General features: G+C 40.3%; 1 protein-coding gene across 1 annotated transcript; it reads left to right on the top strand.

Annotated features, from left to right (window-relative positions):
• The first annotated feature begins 1,958 nt into the window (after positions 1-1,958).
• Positions 1,959-16,986, top strand: LOC135477033 (gametogenetin-binding protein 2-like). The gene is given in 13 exon segments (XM_064757183.1): positions 1,959-2,162; positions 4,707-4,900; positions 6,977-7,120; positions 7,743-7,841; positions 9,474-9,584; positions 10,109-10,312; positions 11,095-11,269; positions 11,956-12,127; positions 13,182-13,427; positions 15,340-15,467; positions 16,083-16,172; positions 16,663-16,692; positions 16,695-16,986. Coding segments are annotated over 13 exon segments (1,866 nt in total). The 5' UTR covers positions 1,959-2,075; the 3' UTR covers positions 16,881-16,986.
• Positions 16,987-18,608: the final 1,622 nt, after the last annotated feature.

Genomic DNA, 18,608 nt, shown 5'->3' with positions numbered 1-18,608 from the left:
GAGTCTGTACCGTTGATCATGACCTCGAGGGTAATGAAGGCAGTGGAATTTTGAAAAACCATTGTCGAACATTGGTATTGAACTTCACGTTATGAGACCTATAGCGATTAAAAGCGCAGTAATCGCGGACCGCTCCCAAATGTCCTTCTTACAATATCTATAAGTACAGCAGATAGGTAAATTATATGGAACAACTGTGCCATATAAGTCATATTTCTTGTACTTTTTGCGTAACAGACGTTGTCTGTGTGCCATAAAGCGACGTCCATTTGCGACAAAAGTTAGGAAAAACTTATTTACGAAGTTTTGTGGTACCGGCCATTGGCACTTTGTTAGATTATGGCCTGAGAATGACTTTTGGAATTAATGATTGTGGCTTAGCGCCACACCGGCAATATTTCAGCCATATCGTGGCGAGCGACTTTTGGAGACGGACCATGCACATTTTCTCTTTCATTGCCATTATTCTCAAAACAGTTAGCGTTTATAAAAGAGGCAGAGTGTTCATCGAAACCCTTTAAATCGTTCTCTTTGTCGTTGTAATATTTTAAAACAGTCGCAATGCAATGAAATGTGTACAAAAAGTTTCCAGCAAAGTCTTGCAAATTCTTTGATTTATCTCCCTTCAGCCATACCTAAAGGTTTTTGTTTTGTTTTTGTTTTTTGTACCCATATTCACCTAATTCAGCACAGCCGCCACATCTCCCATAGCATAATCCGCCAGTCTTCTACTGTCTATTATGTTTCTAAACCGATGTCTTATTTTTGGGCACCCATATAACCAGTACTCCGCCCCGATAGCACAGTTGGTAGAACCTCCACTTCGAGGGCGGGTCAATCTTGGGTCGAGTTACACCTAAGATCTTAAAAGAGGAAGTTGCACTTGGCGTTCAGCATGAAGGGGATAGTGCAACGACTGGTTGACACGCATCCGTACAATGGCTCGGGCGGGCCGGCTTACTTGCCTTCGGTAAGGCGTCTCAGTGAAGCGGCACTAGATAACAGAGCGGTGAAAATCCGCCCTGCAACAAGGAGGCTCATTACATGCACTCTAGGATTCCTTCGTCGTCATATCACTGAAAAATTGTTAAGTGCGACGTTAAATCCCAAGCTCTCACTCACTCATATAACAAGTAAACTCACGCACAAGAAAACAATGCTAGAAAACAATAAATCCAACAAGCCTGCTATGTGCAGAGAATGGAGTTTGGCGGAAGTTCATTCTCGCTGGGGAAATCTTAGGGATGTATTGAAATACATTGGTGTTGATCATACGTATAAATACACAAACAAAAAGTCCTGATTTACATGGAAACATATAATTAATGTTCGATATACATGAAAACAAAGAAATGGTGTTGAATTCAGATGAAGACCAAAATGTGTTGGATATAAATAGAGACAAATATTTGGTTTTGGATGAAACTTCGAACATGGAGAGAGCAAACTTTATTATGGCCTTTACTAAGAAAGGCAAACAAAAAAAAAAACGAAAAACGTACCCTGGAGTTCTCTTCGGTAACACTGTTCTGTTCAAAGGGAGATAAGCATGGATTCCTTATTGTTACTCACATGGTTATCTGCCGATTGTTTGCATTGCGGTCGAGGGCAAGTAGTTCACTTGCACCTAAGTCAAGGTCGAATTCTTTTTCGGAAGTGTTCGGTTTTCTCCGGGAACTGATACTGAAACACTTCCGGGTTAGTGCGCGCAGTGTTTATTATCCATACGCCTCTCTGGTGTGGTCAGTTTGCATCCACAAACTCTTTGATCGGTAACAAAATAAATACCCAAAAGATTAAATAAGTTCATTATTCCTCGAAGCGTTCTTGTTTCAACAGTACGACAAGAAACATACGAGTATCTAGAGACAAATTTGTGAACTATTTATTTGAGTTCAGTGTTACGCGTATGTTTAGCCAGGTGGCATACGTTGGACAGATCGGACGTTTCGGATTCTTGGCGGAGAGAAGCTAAACCTATACGAAGAGTGGAGAGTTGCGCGCAGAAAGGCGTGTTGCCGGCGTGCTAAGACTACGAAGCTCAACACTGTGATAATTCGAGGTGTTTTGAGAGCATGGCGCTACTTACTGCTGTGTGTCGTTCGGAGGAATACGAGTTTCAGAGGCGTCAATTGGAACTAGTCGTGGACGACACATTGACAGTAAGTGCGACAACAACAACAACAAGCCACTGTACATTCTTGGCATCAACATGATCATTGTCAAATATATTGTTCACAGACACCTTAAAAACTAGAAAATTTTAGGGTTGATAATGAGATCCCAGTCTTCTGGTGACGAGACATTTTACTGACTTTCATGGGGCTATGTTTATGTAGAATAGCCCCAGGTGGCAACTTAACTCCTCTCTTTATATTTGGCTGGCAGAGTATCGTAGCCACAGGGGGAACCAATGGTAAATCATACATCAATTCACGCCATGCCCAATAAGTCCTTTTTAGACAACGGCTGCTGTGCAAAAGTGGTGTCAACTTTGGCTCTCATCTCTCAGTTCGCCCGCACATGCAACATCCCAGGTATTTTCCATTCAGTAATGGTTCACCAGAAATGTAATTATGGCACATGGTTATGGTTATTTCTATTTAAGGTGGCCATTAGACTTGTCTCTTCAGGTTTAGCGCTCATGTGCCATCTAGGAACGATAACTTTTTCCAGAACCATACCTGTGGCAAAAGCAAAATGGCTGCTGTTTTTGGATATGACTGTGAGGTGAATCTGGGCTTTGTGTGTCCTTACCAAGTGGAATATATGTGAGATGCTGTGTGTGCGAGCTGAGAGGTAAAAGTCAACGTTGACACCAGTTTTGGACTGCAGCCATTGTTTAGAAAGGACTTATCGGGCATGGCATGAATCGGTGTATGATTTACCATTGGTTCACCCTGTGGTAGGATACTCTGCCAGCTCGATATAAAGACAGGATTTTAAGTAGCCACTTGGGACTAATGTAGAAACATAACCCTATTTGCAAGCATTGTCGGGAGACCCGGGATCAAATCAAGGTTGAGTCTAACCAAAGACTTCAAAAATGGTACTTGCTGCTTGGCACTCAGCACTGATACGTTAGAGCAAGGAAACATGACTGGGTGGCTTGGTGTCAGTATAATGTACTCGCCCTGCCACAAGAAGACACAATATACATACACACACATTATGACTCCTTGTCGTTGTTTGACTGAAAAATTGTTAAGTACGCCATTAAACCCCAAGCATACATACTTACTCCTCGGTTCTCCTTGTGCTGTTATCAACATACTGATAATGTCAGCTATATGACATGATTGTAAACCTTAGCCATCTCTGTGTCTGATGTTGGGCTGTGCCAATTTAGTGATTTGCTGTGCCTTTGCAAACATACTCCGGACGATAGGTCCTCATATCAAATCAGTATATATTTCCCATGTGTGCATATGTCATATACCTTTTAGAGGCTATAGGCCTTATAAAAATTTATTTATTTATTTGATTGGTGTTTTACACCATACTCAAGAGTATTTCACTTATACGACGGCAGCCAGCATTATGGTGGGAGGAAACCAGGCAGAGCCCGGGGGAAACCCACGACCATCCGCAGGTTGATGACAGACCGTCCCACTCACAAAATTAATAATCTAAGGATGTCTTGTGTTGACTGATATGCGGGGACCAGTGGTCATCTGTAGCCCATAACGACTTGTCAAAGATTCTGTCAAGGTCAAGGTAATCTCTCAGTATAGGTTGCTGTATGTCCTGTGATACACAATATGTAAACTCCCTTAATAAATGGTCAGTAGACTCGGACCGCAGGAACTCGATTCCAGTCCCTAAGCCGCTTTCAGTCCTCGTGGCAGTAGCTTGGTCATGTTTACATGTGCAGTTGACTTCATTAAACAGTGCTATCTCTGTCTGGGATAGATAGAGCAGGTAAGATGGTGAGTGGGCAAGATCAAAGACTTGGGCTCAGACAGCCACGTACAAGTGCCCTTGGCACAAAGTACAACTGATTTGGAAATATTAATTGTTGAAGCCGATAGTAGGCCAGGGTAGGGAAGAGAATGGAAAAGTTGGGGCTTGAAGGCTTTATTTCTTGAATTTCAGACGCGTGGTGCCAGTCGAAAGTCCTTTCATACCTTTATTTATATATATGTAGAAGGCTGGTTGATGATAGTTTGAATGCTTATTCTGGAGTGAAGTAGAAATATGAAGTACAAGATCTGCTTAAAATGTTAACAAATTGATGCTTTGGCCACGAGCTGAGATGTCATCATGCAAAATTTCAAACAACATGTGTGCCAGCACATCGCATGATGTGCACTTCTGCTTGTGTAAAATGTCGCTGGCAGTTGTATGTAGGGCACAAAAGTGAGATGTCTTAAAATTACAATGTACCACTTGTGTAATGGGTCAAGGAATAGGAGAAAAATTTGGATAGAAGCAGGGGTATGTTAGAGGTTATCCTGTTAGTTTGTCCTTGACAATTAGGCTTTAGCATGCATTTTCATTCTCAGCTGTGCCGACTTAATTGTTAGAAGACTCAGATAAAATACAGAAAGTTTTATATGAACGTCGTCAGTTATGAGCTACTTGTCAGTTCCACCTTACTCAATATGGATAATTCACAGCTGATTTTTTTGGCTAGTCTACTTAACCAGTGAGTATGTGTAAATTCTGTTGTCACATGTACTAGCCTTGCTTCCTTGTTTGCGCAGATGGTAATTCAGTTCCACGAGAGTTGCCATGGCTGCAAGAACCTATGCGGTGTCAAACACAAGGACCAAGAGTGGTTCATACAGCGTTTCACAGTTCTGTCCAAAGATGAGCTGGCCGTTGCCATGATGGTCACCAGGAAGGAGATATTTCAGCTTCTTGCTCAGACGGTCCCCTGTGTGGGCTGTCGGCGCAGGTATGTCCTGACAGACAGAAGACATTTTCCAGGGGCCTGAAAGGGGTTCAAAAGATACATGAAGTGCTTTGTTTTTCATTGCTTTGATTGAGGGTGCTTTTGCCTCTCCCCAATGAGGCCAAGGCTAAAATCCAGCTCTTACTGTGTTATCCCCGCTTTTAAGTGGGCAAACCTGCTTCAGTGAAGCCTGCTGAGGAAATCTAATGTTACGAGCTACCTGTAGCAAGCTACCTGTCATAAATCAATCAAGCGATTCATAAACATTCATTGCACTAAGATATTCTGACATGGAAAAGAAAAAATTGTTAGAATAAAATGTTACAAAAAAACATCCTTGAAAAAAGCCCAAATTGTGAGCAATATTGCCAGATAAATTCGACTTACGTATAGTTGGGAAAGATTTAGGAAAATTTTCCATAATCACATGTACTAACTGTAGAAAGATTGGTATTCAGGTTTGACAGTAAAACTTGTTATATTTTTAAGTTACAGTTTCTTTAATTTCCAAAAAAATATTATTTGCCAGTAACCCAAATTAAGATACTAGAATTTAAAAGATGTAGTTGTCCCTGCTTCGTAGCAAAATGGCTGCAGAGTAGAGTACACAGAGGATGTCCTCATCAAGCATACACTGTAGGAAATGAAATGTTGGTGTTTGTTTATAACTGCTCTTTCGTTATTCTTCATAAAACTTTCCATGTATTAGCAAAAAAACAACAAAAAATTATCATTCAATTTTTTTCTAACTAAAACCAATTTTTTAGTACTAATTTGGAACATAAGATGAAGCTTTTTGACACATATTTATATACAGTACTCCTTACAGCCCATGCGTCACTCCCTACGTTTGCTTTACATCACTGCCACCACTAGATTAGCTTGACCCTGAGAGCCTGTGCGGCGCACATGGATTCGTTTAGGCTTAACCTCAACACTGGTATTCTTGTGCGGAACTGAAATCAGCATTCACCAGTAAAACTGGTGATCATTAAAATCCTGTTGAACATACTTCAAATAAAGAGGGTGCATGTGTGTAGAATCAAAAGTAAGGTGGAGATTTTGTACTTTCTGACATCATCACCGTGACTCCAGCGTTGGCGTTGTTTAAGATTTCTGCACTAGTGGGCCGCGCATGCACTGTAAGCGGTATGATTTATATATAACAGTCAGGTTATCTCCCCTTGGAAAACCATTCAGGGTTTTCTGCTGGTATCATTGGTCCTCCGATTTTCTTGGCGTGTGATCCTGAGCAGTAAAGTGGACTCAGTTCTTTTTATTCCATGGGCAAAGTTTTGACCAGTAGTATAATTCTTTGTTAGGACAAATGTTAATACATTTTCAGAATGCTGAAAATCCTCCCAGCTTTTCGAAAAAAGTAAAGATATGGATATAGATGTAGTTTGTTAGATGGACTATTAATGTGAGAACAGAGAAACTGTATACTCCTGGTAGTTACCCTGTTTTGGCTGTGATGAGCAGACCAGATATGGTTTCTTTACATTTGCAGTTACCAAACTGATAGTATGGGCTTCTGAGGCTGAAGGGTTTCGCAAGCCAGCATGGCACAGTGGCCCAGGAGCCTCTCACCAGTAAGGTGGTGAGTTCAAGTCCAGCTCATCATGGCTTCTTCTACGGTTGTTCGTGGGAAGATCTGCAGCAACCTGCAGATGGTCGTGGGTTTCCCCCCTGGGCCGTGCCCAGTTTCCTCCCACCATTATGGTGATCACTAAAACACCAATCAAATAAATAAATATCAAAGTGATAATATTCATCCAGAGGTGTGTTTTCCTCATAATGTTTTGACAGTTTGATGTCAAATGAGTTGTTTCGTTTGTGCAATGATGGTTTCTTCAAGCTTTGTTGTGAGATTTATGATTCAATTAATAATGAGTATTTACCATAAATGATTAATCTGATAAGAAACAGATCCTGTGGTATTTTGCACTTAAAAAAAAACCCCGGAAAAATCAGTATGTTGTTGGTATATGTAAACATGAGCAGTGTATTTGTATGTTTTGTTTCAAAAAAAATCTCAGTAAGATGTAGGTAGCCATATATTTGTATATTTTTTTACAGTGTGGAGAAGATGTTTAATCAGTTAACAGAATCCGGGCACCCTGCTGTAGAACCGCTGGTAATCACCCCATCAGGGGTCCTCTCTGTCAACCACAACTACCTGTTTGACCCCAGGGCCATGTATGCATTATTCCACATCCATGGGTGAGTAAACAAAATGTCTGCTGAGATCACTTTCAGTTTCACTTTAAACTGTAGAGTTACATCCAGATCATGGAACTTTAACCCACGGAACTCTATTTTAATATGAAAGAGCATTGACATTCATGAGGACTTGTTCCAAAATAATAAATACTTAATATTGTACTATGTAATTAGTTTTTGTTGAGGTAATTTACGTGCAGATAGATGGTATGGCATTTTAGAGAGACAATAATGTACCCATGTGCCAATCATCTCGGCATTTCAGTCCATTTCTAACTTCTGGCTGAGTGACGTGTGTCTGTGTCGGCCGAACTGATCTGGCTATGCTAAGGAATAAAAGTTATTTTGAAACACTTACTCCATTTATTTATTTATTTGATTGGTGTTGTACGCTGTCCTCAAGAATACTTCACTTTTATGGCGGCGGTCAGCGTAATGGTGGGAGGAAACTGGATGCAGCCTGGAGGAAACCCACACCACAAACTCTGAGAAAGAACTTTAAGCCACTGAGAAAACATCAAAGTTTGATCACTTATGTTCATGACCAGCTTCAAACATCAGTGGGAAACTCTCAGTACATGTACAGATGTTTTTGTAAGTCTTCTTCATCTGTAAATTACAGGGCTAGGTCATCTGACGTTATGGAATCCATACCAAAGAGCAAGAAAAATAAGAGATGTAACCTGCATTCGCTGGATACTCATAAAACCAAAACTTTGGGGTGAGTATTCGGCAACACACTTTTGACGTCAAATCTTCTGTTTGGTGATCGCATTTGGGAGAATATTGTAAAGGAGTTTCAACTTTCGAGATTAGTGTGAAGACCCTAAATGACCTAAAATTTCACCAACAAAAGTGCATTTTTAGAGGCATAGAAATGTCACAAAATATTATTTGGGGTGCTGTAACTTACAATTTCCCAGTGGAATATCATCCCATGTTCCAAGCAAACCTCATTACACCTTTCTAATATCTATAAAGCTCTCTGAATAAGGCAAAATGGGCAAGTTAGTCATGGACGAAATTTGTGGTCATTTAGGGTAGGTGCATAGTTTTGACGGACCAGTCACAGTTCACGGGACCTGGGTTGCCAGGTCAGTGGTCTTATAGGCTGTATTATAATCCCAGTTAGTGTATAACCAGGTGCAGTGTTCTTGTGTTGGCAAGTTCGAAAAGGGCACAGTGGGCATTTTATTTCAATTTCATTCTTCTTGCACTTAGCCCTAACCCCAGAGAAATTGGGAGTGAAAGTTTCTTTTGCAAACGGTGATCTTGTGTTAAAGTTTTGCATTTGAAACCTCGACGTGTAATGAACACATCTCCGGATTTTGAGGCCTTCCATCAATACGACATGTTGTCACATGGTGGAGTTTGTTAAAAAATAGGCAAAGGTTGGTGGTTTCCAACACCCAAAACTGGTTTTCCATAGTACAAGTGAAAATACTTCAGTATGACATTGATCAGAATATACTGGCAAAAAATTAAATTTATAATTGTAGTAATTTTCAAATAGCCCAGATAATAGGCCTGCTCTGAATTACCTCCCTTGATACACAAGAGCTGTTGTGATGTAGAGATTAGATTGTTTAGGCGTGAAACTATGAGAAGTTGGGCCTCACCTATTAAAGCTTGTAGTATATAGGTTATGTCATGAGAGTGACAAAAATTTTGTCGGCAACAGAATGCATCAGCATTTCAGAGGTGCATAAATGTTGAGAGATCTTGAAAGAAGTCCATGGTTTTCAGCTAATTTTTTAGGTAGGGCCAGGATTTAAAAATATTAAAAAAAAAATGGATTCAAAAGTACATCACATTTATCCTGGGTTTTCTAGATAAGTTTACAAAATTAAAATCTGTCTTAAACCAAAGTCTTCAAGTGGTGGTGTTAAACTCCGAAACTTTCATTATCAATTTTCTGAGGTCCCACCTACCTGTAACCACAGATTGCTGCTCAAAAAGCATTTTTTAAAAGTGAGAGTAATCTCAAGGGAGGTAATTCTGTGGCTTCACTGAATATTAGACTTGTGTATGCGGCTCAGTCCTGTCTAAATTAAGATGAATTTCGTAAATTTATGAAACTGGTCGCAGTTCAACTTTTTCAAACTTAAGGATCATTTTAACACTATCATCTGCACAGTTGTCAAGAGTTGGATATTTACTGAAAGGTGCCAACTTGAGCATTTCTTGATAATTACGAAAAATTAGATTTGATTAGCAAATGTGGATATTTTGCCAAAATTCTCCAGTAGGCTATATACTGTACAAGTGACCTCATTAAACAGCAATCAAATCAATCAAAATAAATACATTGTTGCACTGGACAGTGTTTGTTGTTGCTGTTGTTGTTGTAAAGGGGCTGGCTGGAAATTTGGGAAGTGATGTCTACAGAGTGCCAGGAAGAAGTGGTACTCATAGATGCTGACAGTCTCCTGGATACCTTAGAATCCTACCTCAGAAAACACAGGTAAAATATCAGCATTTAATTAGGTGCATCTACATATGTTTATTATGGTTTGTCACACAGGAAAGAAAGCACTAGAACCAGAGCCATAACCATCCTCCAGAGTGTGGCTTGGGTTGGTGGGGGTGACTGTCTTTACATAGAGGCACAGATGGTCCGGGGTCCACCAATTCCAGATTAACTAGGGATATATTTTTGGACCAATTAAAGTGTAGTGAATGGATCCTAATACTTCTAAACATATTTTAGAAACTATGTGACCAAAGGTAGACCTCAAGGAGTTACACATTGTTAGTTTCTGGTACAGCTTTCTGTGGTCAAATGTATGGTTAATTTTGAAGGAAAAAAAAATAAAACATATGTAAGCAGTCTCTCCCCCCCCCCCCCCCCCCCCCCCCCAACCACAGTTTTCTAGTATTTATGTGATCGTAATAACTTGAACTTTGACATTTTTCTGACTAGAACACAGGTGCGTATTCTTCATTTGTGCACAAGGTATGGACACTCACTCTCTCTGTCATTGCCAGATTTTGTTCCGAATGCAAGTCTAAGGTGATGAGGGCGTACAGCATCCTGGTGGGTGACCTGGATCATACCACAGAGAAGGGCTACTGCCCGGCGCTGTACGAGGGCCTCCGCTACTGCCCCCAGGAGAGGCATATCCACCTTCTTTGTGATACAGACTTCATCTCTAACCTCATCACTAGAGCAGAACCTGAATTGGCTGGCAGGTAATGCAGTTAATAAGCAGTGTTAGAATTAGTAACACAGAATGGATACTGGAAGTATCATAATGGAAGAGATGAAACTAGTCTTCATACACATCCTTGTTATTCAGTGCTATTAAAATTTGTTCCTAATCCTACCAACAGTGTGAAATGAAGTGCTTTGAAACCGGACAGAAAATTTACTTTGCTTCACCTAAAATTTGGTATGAAAAAATGCGCTTACAGAAGCACAGAAAGGGCTTCAACTGATACTGCAAGCTAATACCCTGAGTTTTTTTTGATAAGAATTTAATCAAATTTCATAAAAAACTGTCATGTGGCCAAAAAAAGGTGGATGACCAATAAGAATCAAGCAAAACGTATCACTTGAAAAAAGCTGAACATGAAGTGAAATGCAGCATATGTAGTTGAGTACTTACTTCATTAGCAGTTTGAAATGATTTGTTTTGACTGAGAATAGGAAAATTCACTGAACTTCCAAAAAATTGAGAACAAAACAGGAAATAGCAAAACAAAAACATTAAAAGGTCTGTACTGATCCATTCTGCTCGCATTGCAGTACATGTATTTTGGTGGCGTGACAAGTGGATTATCTCCCCTGGGCTGCTCAGGTTCAGAATAAATAAAAAGGGTTTATTGTGAAAATCTATGGTTGTCTCCGTGAATTTATAACTGTATCCAGCTACAGAGGCTAAGAGCGAACCATGTAGCCATATGCAGTGTGTGAGTGTTGTAGCCAACTGTAGAGTGGCTGTATTAGTAATGTGTGAGTGTTGTCATTGCAGTCGGCGTGACCGCCACGCGAAGACCCTGGACATTGCCCAGGAGGAGGTGCTGACATGCCTGGGTGTCCACATTCATGAACGTCTGCATAAGATCGGACAGAAACTGAAAGCAGAGGAACAGTCTTGGCAGATTCTCTTCTACCTAGGCGTTGATGCTCTTAAGAAAAATTATGAGGTGCGTAGAACTAAAAATCATTTCTTTATAGCTAGATCTACATGAAAGAGAGTTATCTCCCAAGCTTAAAGTTTATATTCAGAAAGAAAGTCTTTTAAATTTAAGGAAATTTGGTCACGCCTGCTTTACCCTCTTATAATGTTCTTGTACATTTTTTCACATCGTTTTCTGTTTAACAAATGGTAGGTTTCATATTCAATGTAACAGTTTACAAAACCGTACCAGGAGAGCAATTGTTGAAGTGGTTAGCTTGCCAGCGCGGCGCAATGACGCATGAGCCTCTCACCAATGCCGTTGCTGTGAGTTCAAGTCCAGCTCATGCTGGCTTCCTCTCCAGCAAGGAAGGTATATCTGCAGGTGGTGGTTATTTTTTCTGGGCCTGGTTTCTTCCCACCGTAATGCTGCCTGTCATCATATAGGTTTATGTAGTCTTGATTATGGGCGTTAGACATGAATCAGATTAAATAAATAGGAGGGCATACAACAAAACACCAGGAATTTGGTGTCAAAATGTATGGTGTTTTTTTGTGGGGTTTTTTTTGACATAGGTGTTAAAAGTAAGATTTCGTAACATTACAGCCTACAAGACACCTAATTTTGCTGATGATGATGCTTTTGTTGGTATTTAATATAATTTTGCTGGTGATGATTTTGCTGTTCATGTTGCTGATGTTTCTGCCTCACAGCTGGCCCTGGAGCAGAAACAGGGTGTGTCTAACCTGGAGCTGATGTGTGAGGAGCTGTTGGAAGAAGAGAGAGCCAAGGAGCTGAAGAGGGAACAGAAACGACAAAAACGGAAGAAGAAACGAGCCAAACAAACACCGTCCGAACTGGAAACCTGCATAGAAAACTATCAAGGCTGACCTGACCTGCAAAGTAAGAACAGGCATAAATATATAAAAACAGAAATCAGGAACTCTTTGTATTATATGAAATTTTACGCAAATGGTTTTTTATGCTATTCTGACTTCATTATGCAACATTGTATTTATTGTTTTCCAGAACATATTTAGGAGAAAGTTGAACTTTCTGATCTCAGACTTTAAAGGTGGACATTGTGACCATATATAAAGATATTTTATAAAATGCAACAAAAGTGATTCTTTCGGAGAGCATTTAGGTCTGGGAGTGAAAGACTGTAAGAAAACTCAATTTAAAGTTAAGTTTTCTTACAGAGGTCTTTCACTCCCAGGCTTAAATTCTCTCAGAACGAATCATTTTTAGTTGTATTTTATAAAATATCTTTATATTTAACACTTATGACTTCAGTACTTTCTCTCTGTTTCATGCAAAACTGGTCTTTGAAAGCACTGGAAACCATGATATTTATGTTCAATTTACTTGTTAGTTTTGAAACAACTTGATTAGTTTAAGCGCGTAACAGTTTGGGAGTCCAGAAGTTTTCTGGAACTAATATCGTTTCAGATATGTCCCTGATTCCTATCCACAGTCACTGGATCATTTGAATGAATTATTGCCACTCTCGCTGTAGCCAATCAGCTGAGCAGTAACCAAATTACACGTAGTTTGTCATTTGTCACACAAAGGGGCATTGCTTTTTCCAGGTTTTCCCCAATTTTCTTGTTTTTAAAGTTGGACTAGTGTCTTAACAGCCATATATTCTCGAGTATAGCACTAGAAGTACTGCGCCTATAAAATGCATCAACTGGGATAACTTGTGATATATCACCAATGTACAAATTAATGTGTTGGTTAAGTCCTGTAAAATCATAAGTCTATCAACAATTTACTTCAATTTTTTTTAAGTACGTATAGAATGCAATAACTCATCTAATATTACATATTGCAATATACCAGCTTTACCTTATATCACCATTGTGCTGTGCAAATAAATGTACTCGGTTAATTATTACAGTGTGATAAAGTCGCTGAAAACAAAAGTCCCAAAAAGCCTGTTTGTGTGTCAGTACTGAGAGGAAGATCCTAACTCCAACAACGAAGGTGGCATCGGCACAGAGCTGTGGTTACGTGCGGGGCAAGGTGCTGGGGAAGGGGGTAGGGCTCTTACTGAGTGGGAGCAGCGACGCCGGGTACTCGTCAGGCGCAGAGGGCTGCGACAGCTGCAGTATGCCCAGCTCTAACGACGGGTCCGAAGTGGCGTGCTCAGATGAGATATGTTGTCATGATCAAGACGATGGTAGGTTGTCATCTTGAGTCATGCTGATCTTTCATTTGCACTTCAAAGCCTACACGCTTTTGGAGTGGTAAAATTCAGGATCAATCCTGGGTCGAGTCACACCAAAGACTTTAAAAGAGGAAGTTGTAACTTCCTCGCTTGGCGTTCAGCATGAAGGGGATAGTGCAACGACTGGTTGACCCATATCTGTATAATGGCTTTGGCGGGAGGCTTACTTGCGTTTGGTAAGCAGTCTCATTGAAGCAGCAATAGATGAAAGAGCGGTGGAAATGCGTACTGCAACAAGGAGGCACATTACATGCACTCTAAGGATTCTGTCGTCATTATATGACTGAAAAAATTGTTAAGTATGACGTTAAACCCCAAGCACTCACTCACAGCCTACAGGTAAGCCAGTCTTAGTTTCTGTGTTGCCTGCGATTAGGAGTAAATTCAAAACTGGATTTTCTGTAGAGGTATATGTGTGTATAACCTGTTTAAATCCAGATGTGAAGTTCTTGGCATGAGGTGTGTTATTTTGCCCCGTTTCCTCCCTGATAAACTTCTCTTCTGCTGTGTACAGTATGATGTAATATTTTGAAAGTGAAGGACAGTGAAAGCTTTGTGAAGATAACAGTATTTGTAATAAGTCTAATATTAGCTTTGTTGTCTACATACACTACCCTATTTCTTCTAAATTTTGAACACCTGGTGTTCTCCTTTTAGCCAATATATATGTAATTTTAGCAGGAAATTGAATTTCTATTTTCTCACATGGCTAGACCATCTAATGAACAACATACTCATATCTTTACTTTTCCAAAAGGCTGGTAAAGAAATGTAAGAAATTTCTACTTTCAACGCTATTAAAAGGGAAGAAAATATAAATATGAAACAAATACCATTGAAAAGAGTACGCATTTCCTCGCAGGTGCATGCCATAAATAAAAATCTAATGTACCTCAAGTTGATTAATTGTAATAAAGTCAGCGCAAAATCCACTGTGGGCGACTCCATTTTGCCTAAGAACTAGTCCTGAAGTCTTCTGTGTTAGGAGGAGAATTGGCGCCGGAAACCGGCAATGTGCAGTTTGTACATTTTCGGTAGAGCGCTTCTTCCGAGAAGGTAGCGAAAAGTACACCGATTTATGCCAGCTTTGCTGTCTTCAGACTTTTACTTGATGGCAAGGAAAAATAGCGAAATTACGCAGCAGGCACCGCCACATAGAAAAAACTGTGTTCTTTTCTGCCTATAGTGTCATTTTCTCAAGTTTACTTCTCCTTTAATGTCTGTCCCAAATTTTAGTAGAATTAGAGTATATCATTTTCTCGCATATACATGTATGAAGAGGGGGCCTCCATGGCTCGTTGGTTATCGAGTTAGCGCAGCATAATGACCCAGGAGCATCTTACCAGTGCGGTCACTGCGAGTTCAAGCCCAGCTCATGCTGGCTTCCTCTCCGGACATAAGTGGGAAGGTCTGGCAGCAACCTGTGGATGGTCATGGGTTTCCACCAGGCTCTGCCCGGTTCCCTCCACCATAATGCTGGCCGCCGTTGTATAAGTGAAATATTCTTGTGTACGGCATAAAATTCCAATCAGATAAATAAATAAATAATAAATAAATAAATAACTGTATGAAGAGGTCACATTAATTTCAAAAAAATAATTATTATAACTTATGACTGGTTATTATGGTTTTTGTGGCAAGCTACAAAAAATATAATTTTTGAATAGAGTATGTGCTTGTGTGTTACTTTTGATATACACATATTGGATTTAAGCAGTGTTTTTAGTGAATGAAGGAAAATGTTTTTTTGACCAGGAAGGAAAGAAAGATAATTTTTGAATAACTTGTGTTGTACTAGCAGTATTCATGTATGCATCTTGGAATTAAGGAGTGTTCTTGTCATGGGTGTCATTTGTCTCTGTAGGTGAGGACAGTTGTTGTAGTCGTGAGAGCCTGATATCTGTCTGTGGACAGTGTACAGCCGACTGTAGGAGATCAGTGACGGTCCACAACCAAAGACGAACACCGTCCTCCAGAAGTATGAACGGAAAGGTAAGTGTGGCGGAAGGCCTAATGTGAGCTAAAACAGTGATGCTAAGCCGCAACAGGATATAGGCTGGTTTAGGCAGCCTGAACTGACTTGTCATCAGGCCTCCACTGAGTTATCTCCCTTGTCCGCGCAAAGGCAACTAGATGTATGTCTTTGAATGAGCTCTGTAGTTCAGACGAGAAGTTTGGAAGGCTTAAGCTACGCAGAGTTGATGTGATTAGCTGCTCTAGGTTATGTTGAAACTGATTTGTCAATAGGTGTGTGATTTACTTCCCTTGTCGCACAGCCGCTGGTGGGCACCACTAATGTTGAAATATGTTCGACATTCTAGTCAGCGCAACTGAATCAATGTTTTGAAAACCCTCAAAGTGATTATCAACCAGGCTTGAGTCATGCTTGAATGAATGTACCATACCTAATATTTAGCTCAGACAAGGCATTAGACTGGACTTTCCTATCTCTCACACAGCCAATCATCAGTGATTCTGTATCGTTTTAAGAGTTTTGCCTTGTGCAGTGTGAGCTGAGTTTTGTAGGAGATGAGTGGTAAACGAGGCCTCATTTCAGTGCTCCTTAACATTCGGGTGTATTTATGATAGATACTGCTTATGTTTCAGTGGAAGGAGCCTGGGTCCCCCGAGGTGTGTAATGGGCGTGTCCCTCCTGACCCCCCCAGCATGACACTAAGTCTACAGGATATGCTAGAGGTAAGGCTGTAGAATCCTAGAAGTACGGCCTGTAACTCCAAATCAAATAAATAAATAGACAGCGTTTCCTGCAGTCTAGGGGACAGTGCTGTAATGGGAGAGACAAAAAGTTTCCAATACACCGAACAACTTACACAATTGCTCCTGCAACTGAACTGTTTGTCTCCTTGTGACTTGATTAGTGCTAAGATGTTTTCCTGCTTTGTAGGTAAGCAGTTGTAGGTGGAGGAAAGTGGAATGATAGAAATATGCATTAGAAACACTCAAAGCGGCTTTGTGTCGAATTCTGAGGAAAGCTATAAAAGTTCCCCCGACGTCATGTGGATGTTGTAGCATTTAAATCTTTTTAACTGTTCTGATAAGAGACTATCCGCAGGACACAAGTCAGTAGAACTAGAAAAAGCCAGTGCGTAAATTGAAGTGTTGCACAGTTATGCCCCTTGCTTAGTGCCTTGAATGATGCCTTGTTTCTGTACTATTCTCTCCCCAGCAATCTTGTTCATCGGAAGACGATGACTTCAATATCGGAAGGAGGACATACAGACCTTCAAAGCAAACCAGTCGCAGGTGCTTCAGCAAAGACAGGAGCTACGAGAGACATTACGACAACGCTTTGACAGCATGCAGCAGCGCATTACAGACCGCACCCCACTGAGCGCTCATCGGATGGACTTGGACAAGCTGGCAGAGCACCTCCTCAATCTGTGACACACCCCCTTCACTCTCAGACACACCCCTTTACTCCGCCTACCTCAGCCGGCATTTCCATGGCTGTTATATTTTGACTGGCAATCGCCACTGGGATAGCTATTCTTAGGCTGTGAAGCGGCTTGTCCTATCCATCCAAATATTTGGGCCCAGTTTCACAAAAGTTCTAATATTTTGTTTGCTTATAGCAAAACTGTTTTGCTTATATAGTGTTTGACACTGTATAAAAAAGGCTACTTTACTACAAGCAGGAAATTTTATGAAACTGGGCCCTGTAGCCCCATTATTTTCCTGCACACTGTAGCACTGCTGAGAGGATCTATATATTTTATATGCCATAGTTAATGGCCTGAGAGTACTAAATTTCTATTTATTTTACATCAACTAAGTTTGTACAGTGAATTCAGTTATAGGGTATGTGTGCTTGTTATTGACGTTTTAAGAAAATTAGTGGTGAGCGGGAAATCCACAACTTTTGATTTTCTTTCAGTACAAGTATTGCACCAGTGGTATTTTGTGTTCACGCGTGAAACTCTGCTGCCCATTGTATTGCTAGCCATTTCCTCTTTTGATTTGTCAGCTTCTCATCGTTTATGTTAGGCATTATTGAATTGAAAACAAAATATTGGCCATTCAACTTATCTTAATAAGAATGTGCAGTACAACATCCTTAATTTAGTGCTTGAATTCCAATTGTGGAAGCTATCAGAAAGAGGGTGCAAAAATCCATGTCGGATGTAGCCTCTTAGTGCACATTTCCCCCATATTTGCAAACTGTGCTTTAGAAAAGTACAATAGCTAATCCAAAATATTTATCATGCACAAGTAATCAGATGTAAGATTTCAGTCAGACCAAGGCTGCAAAATATTTTATGGCTATTAAAAACAACCCATGCGTGGCTTTCTCATAAATGTTTCGCCAGTTATGCTAGTGTCCCAAGATAACAGAAATCATGACATATTTTTCTAATTAATTGACATTGAAGTGACTTCACCTTCGTGAAATGACTCATAGTAGGGGAACGTTCTACCCATCAAGGGAGCTAACTGGTCTGCATCGAAGAGATGGAGAAATATGTCGACCTGTGATTGCAGGAAGCCTGGCGAACTCGGATGTAATTGAAGTTTGATGTATGTAGGGATGGTTTTTTGAGAGAAGGGGAGGGAGTTGTGGGGGAAGGGGGGATTTCATGCTGAGCACTTCTTGAAACCATTTGAGTAAAGGCGTAGAGATGAACATAGCGTTTCATTACGAATTTTTTTGCCTTGGGGTGAGCAATTCATTTTGACAGATTCCAGCAAAATTGAAACTCCGGCAACTGCTTGGATGTAAGACCACAAATACTGTAACCTGCATAATACAGCGTCCACTTCTCTCTAGCTCTTACTCAAACACTTATGTTTTGAGGGAGTCATGGGTGTTCAACAGAATCCCAACCAGTCGGGCTTAATCCAGTCTGAACAAATAAGAACTGCACTTGATACTTGTACTACTTCTGCGTCGAATCTGTCATCTTCTGTTGGCTAATCTTCTGTTGGCTAATCTTCTGTTGGCTATCTTCTGTTGGCTAATCTTCTGTTGGCTAATCTGCTTGCCTGGATAAACTCTTTTCTGCCTGAAACGTAAACTCTTTTTGCATTTCGTTGGTCACAGTGGATCCAAGGTACATGTATTTATTTATTTATTTGATTGGTGTTTTACGCCCTACTCAAGAATATTTCACTTAT

Source organism: Liolophura sinensis, chromosome 10 (genome assembly GCF_032854445.1).
Source record: "Liolophura sinensis isolate JHLJ2023 chromosome 10, CUHK_Ljap_v2, whole genome shotgun sequence".
NCBI lineage: Eukaryota > Metazoa > Mollusca > Polyplacophora > Chitonida > Chitonidae > Liolophura > Liolophura sinensis.
Note: the sequence above shows the minus strand (reverse complement) of the source record. Positions and strands in the feature narration are given on the sequence as shown.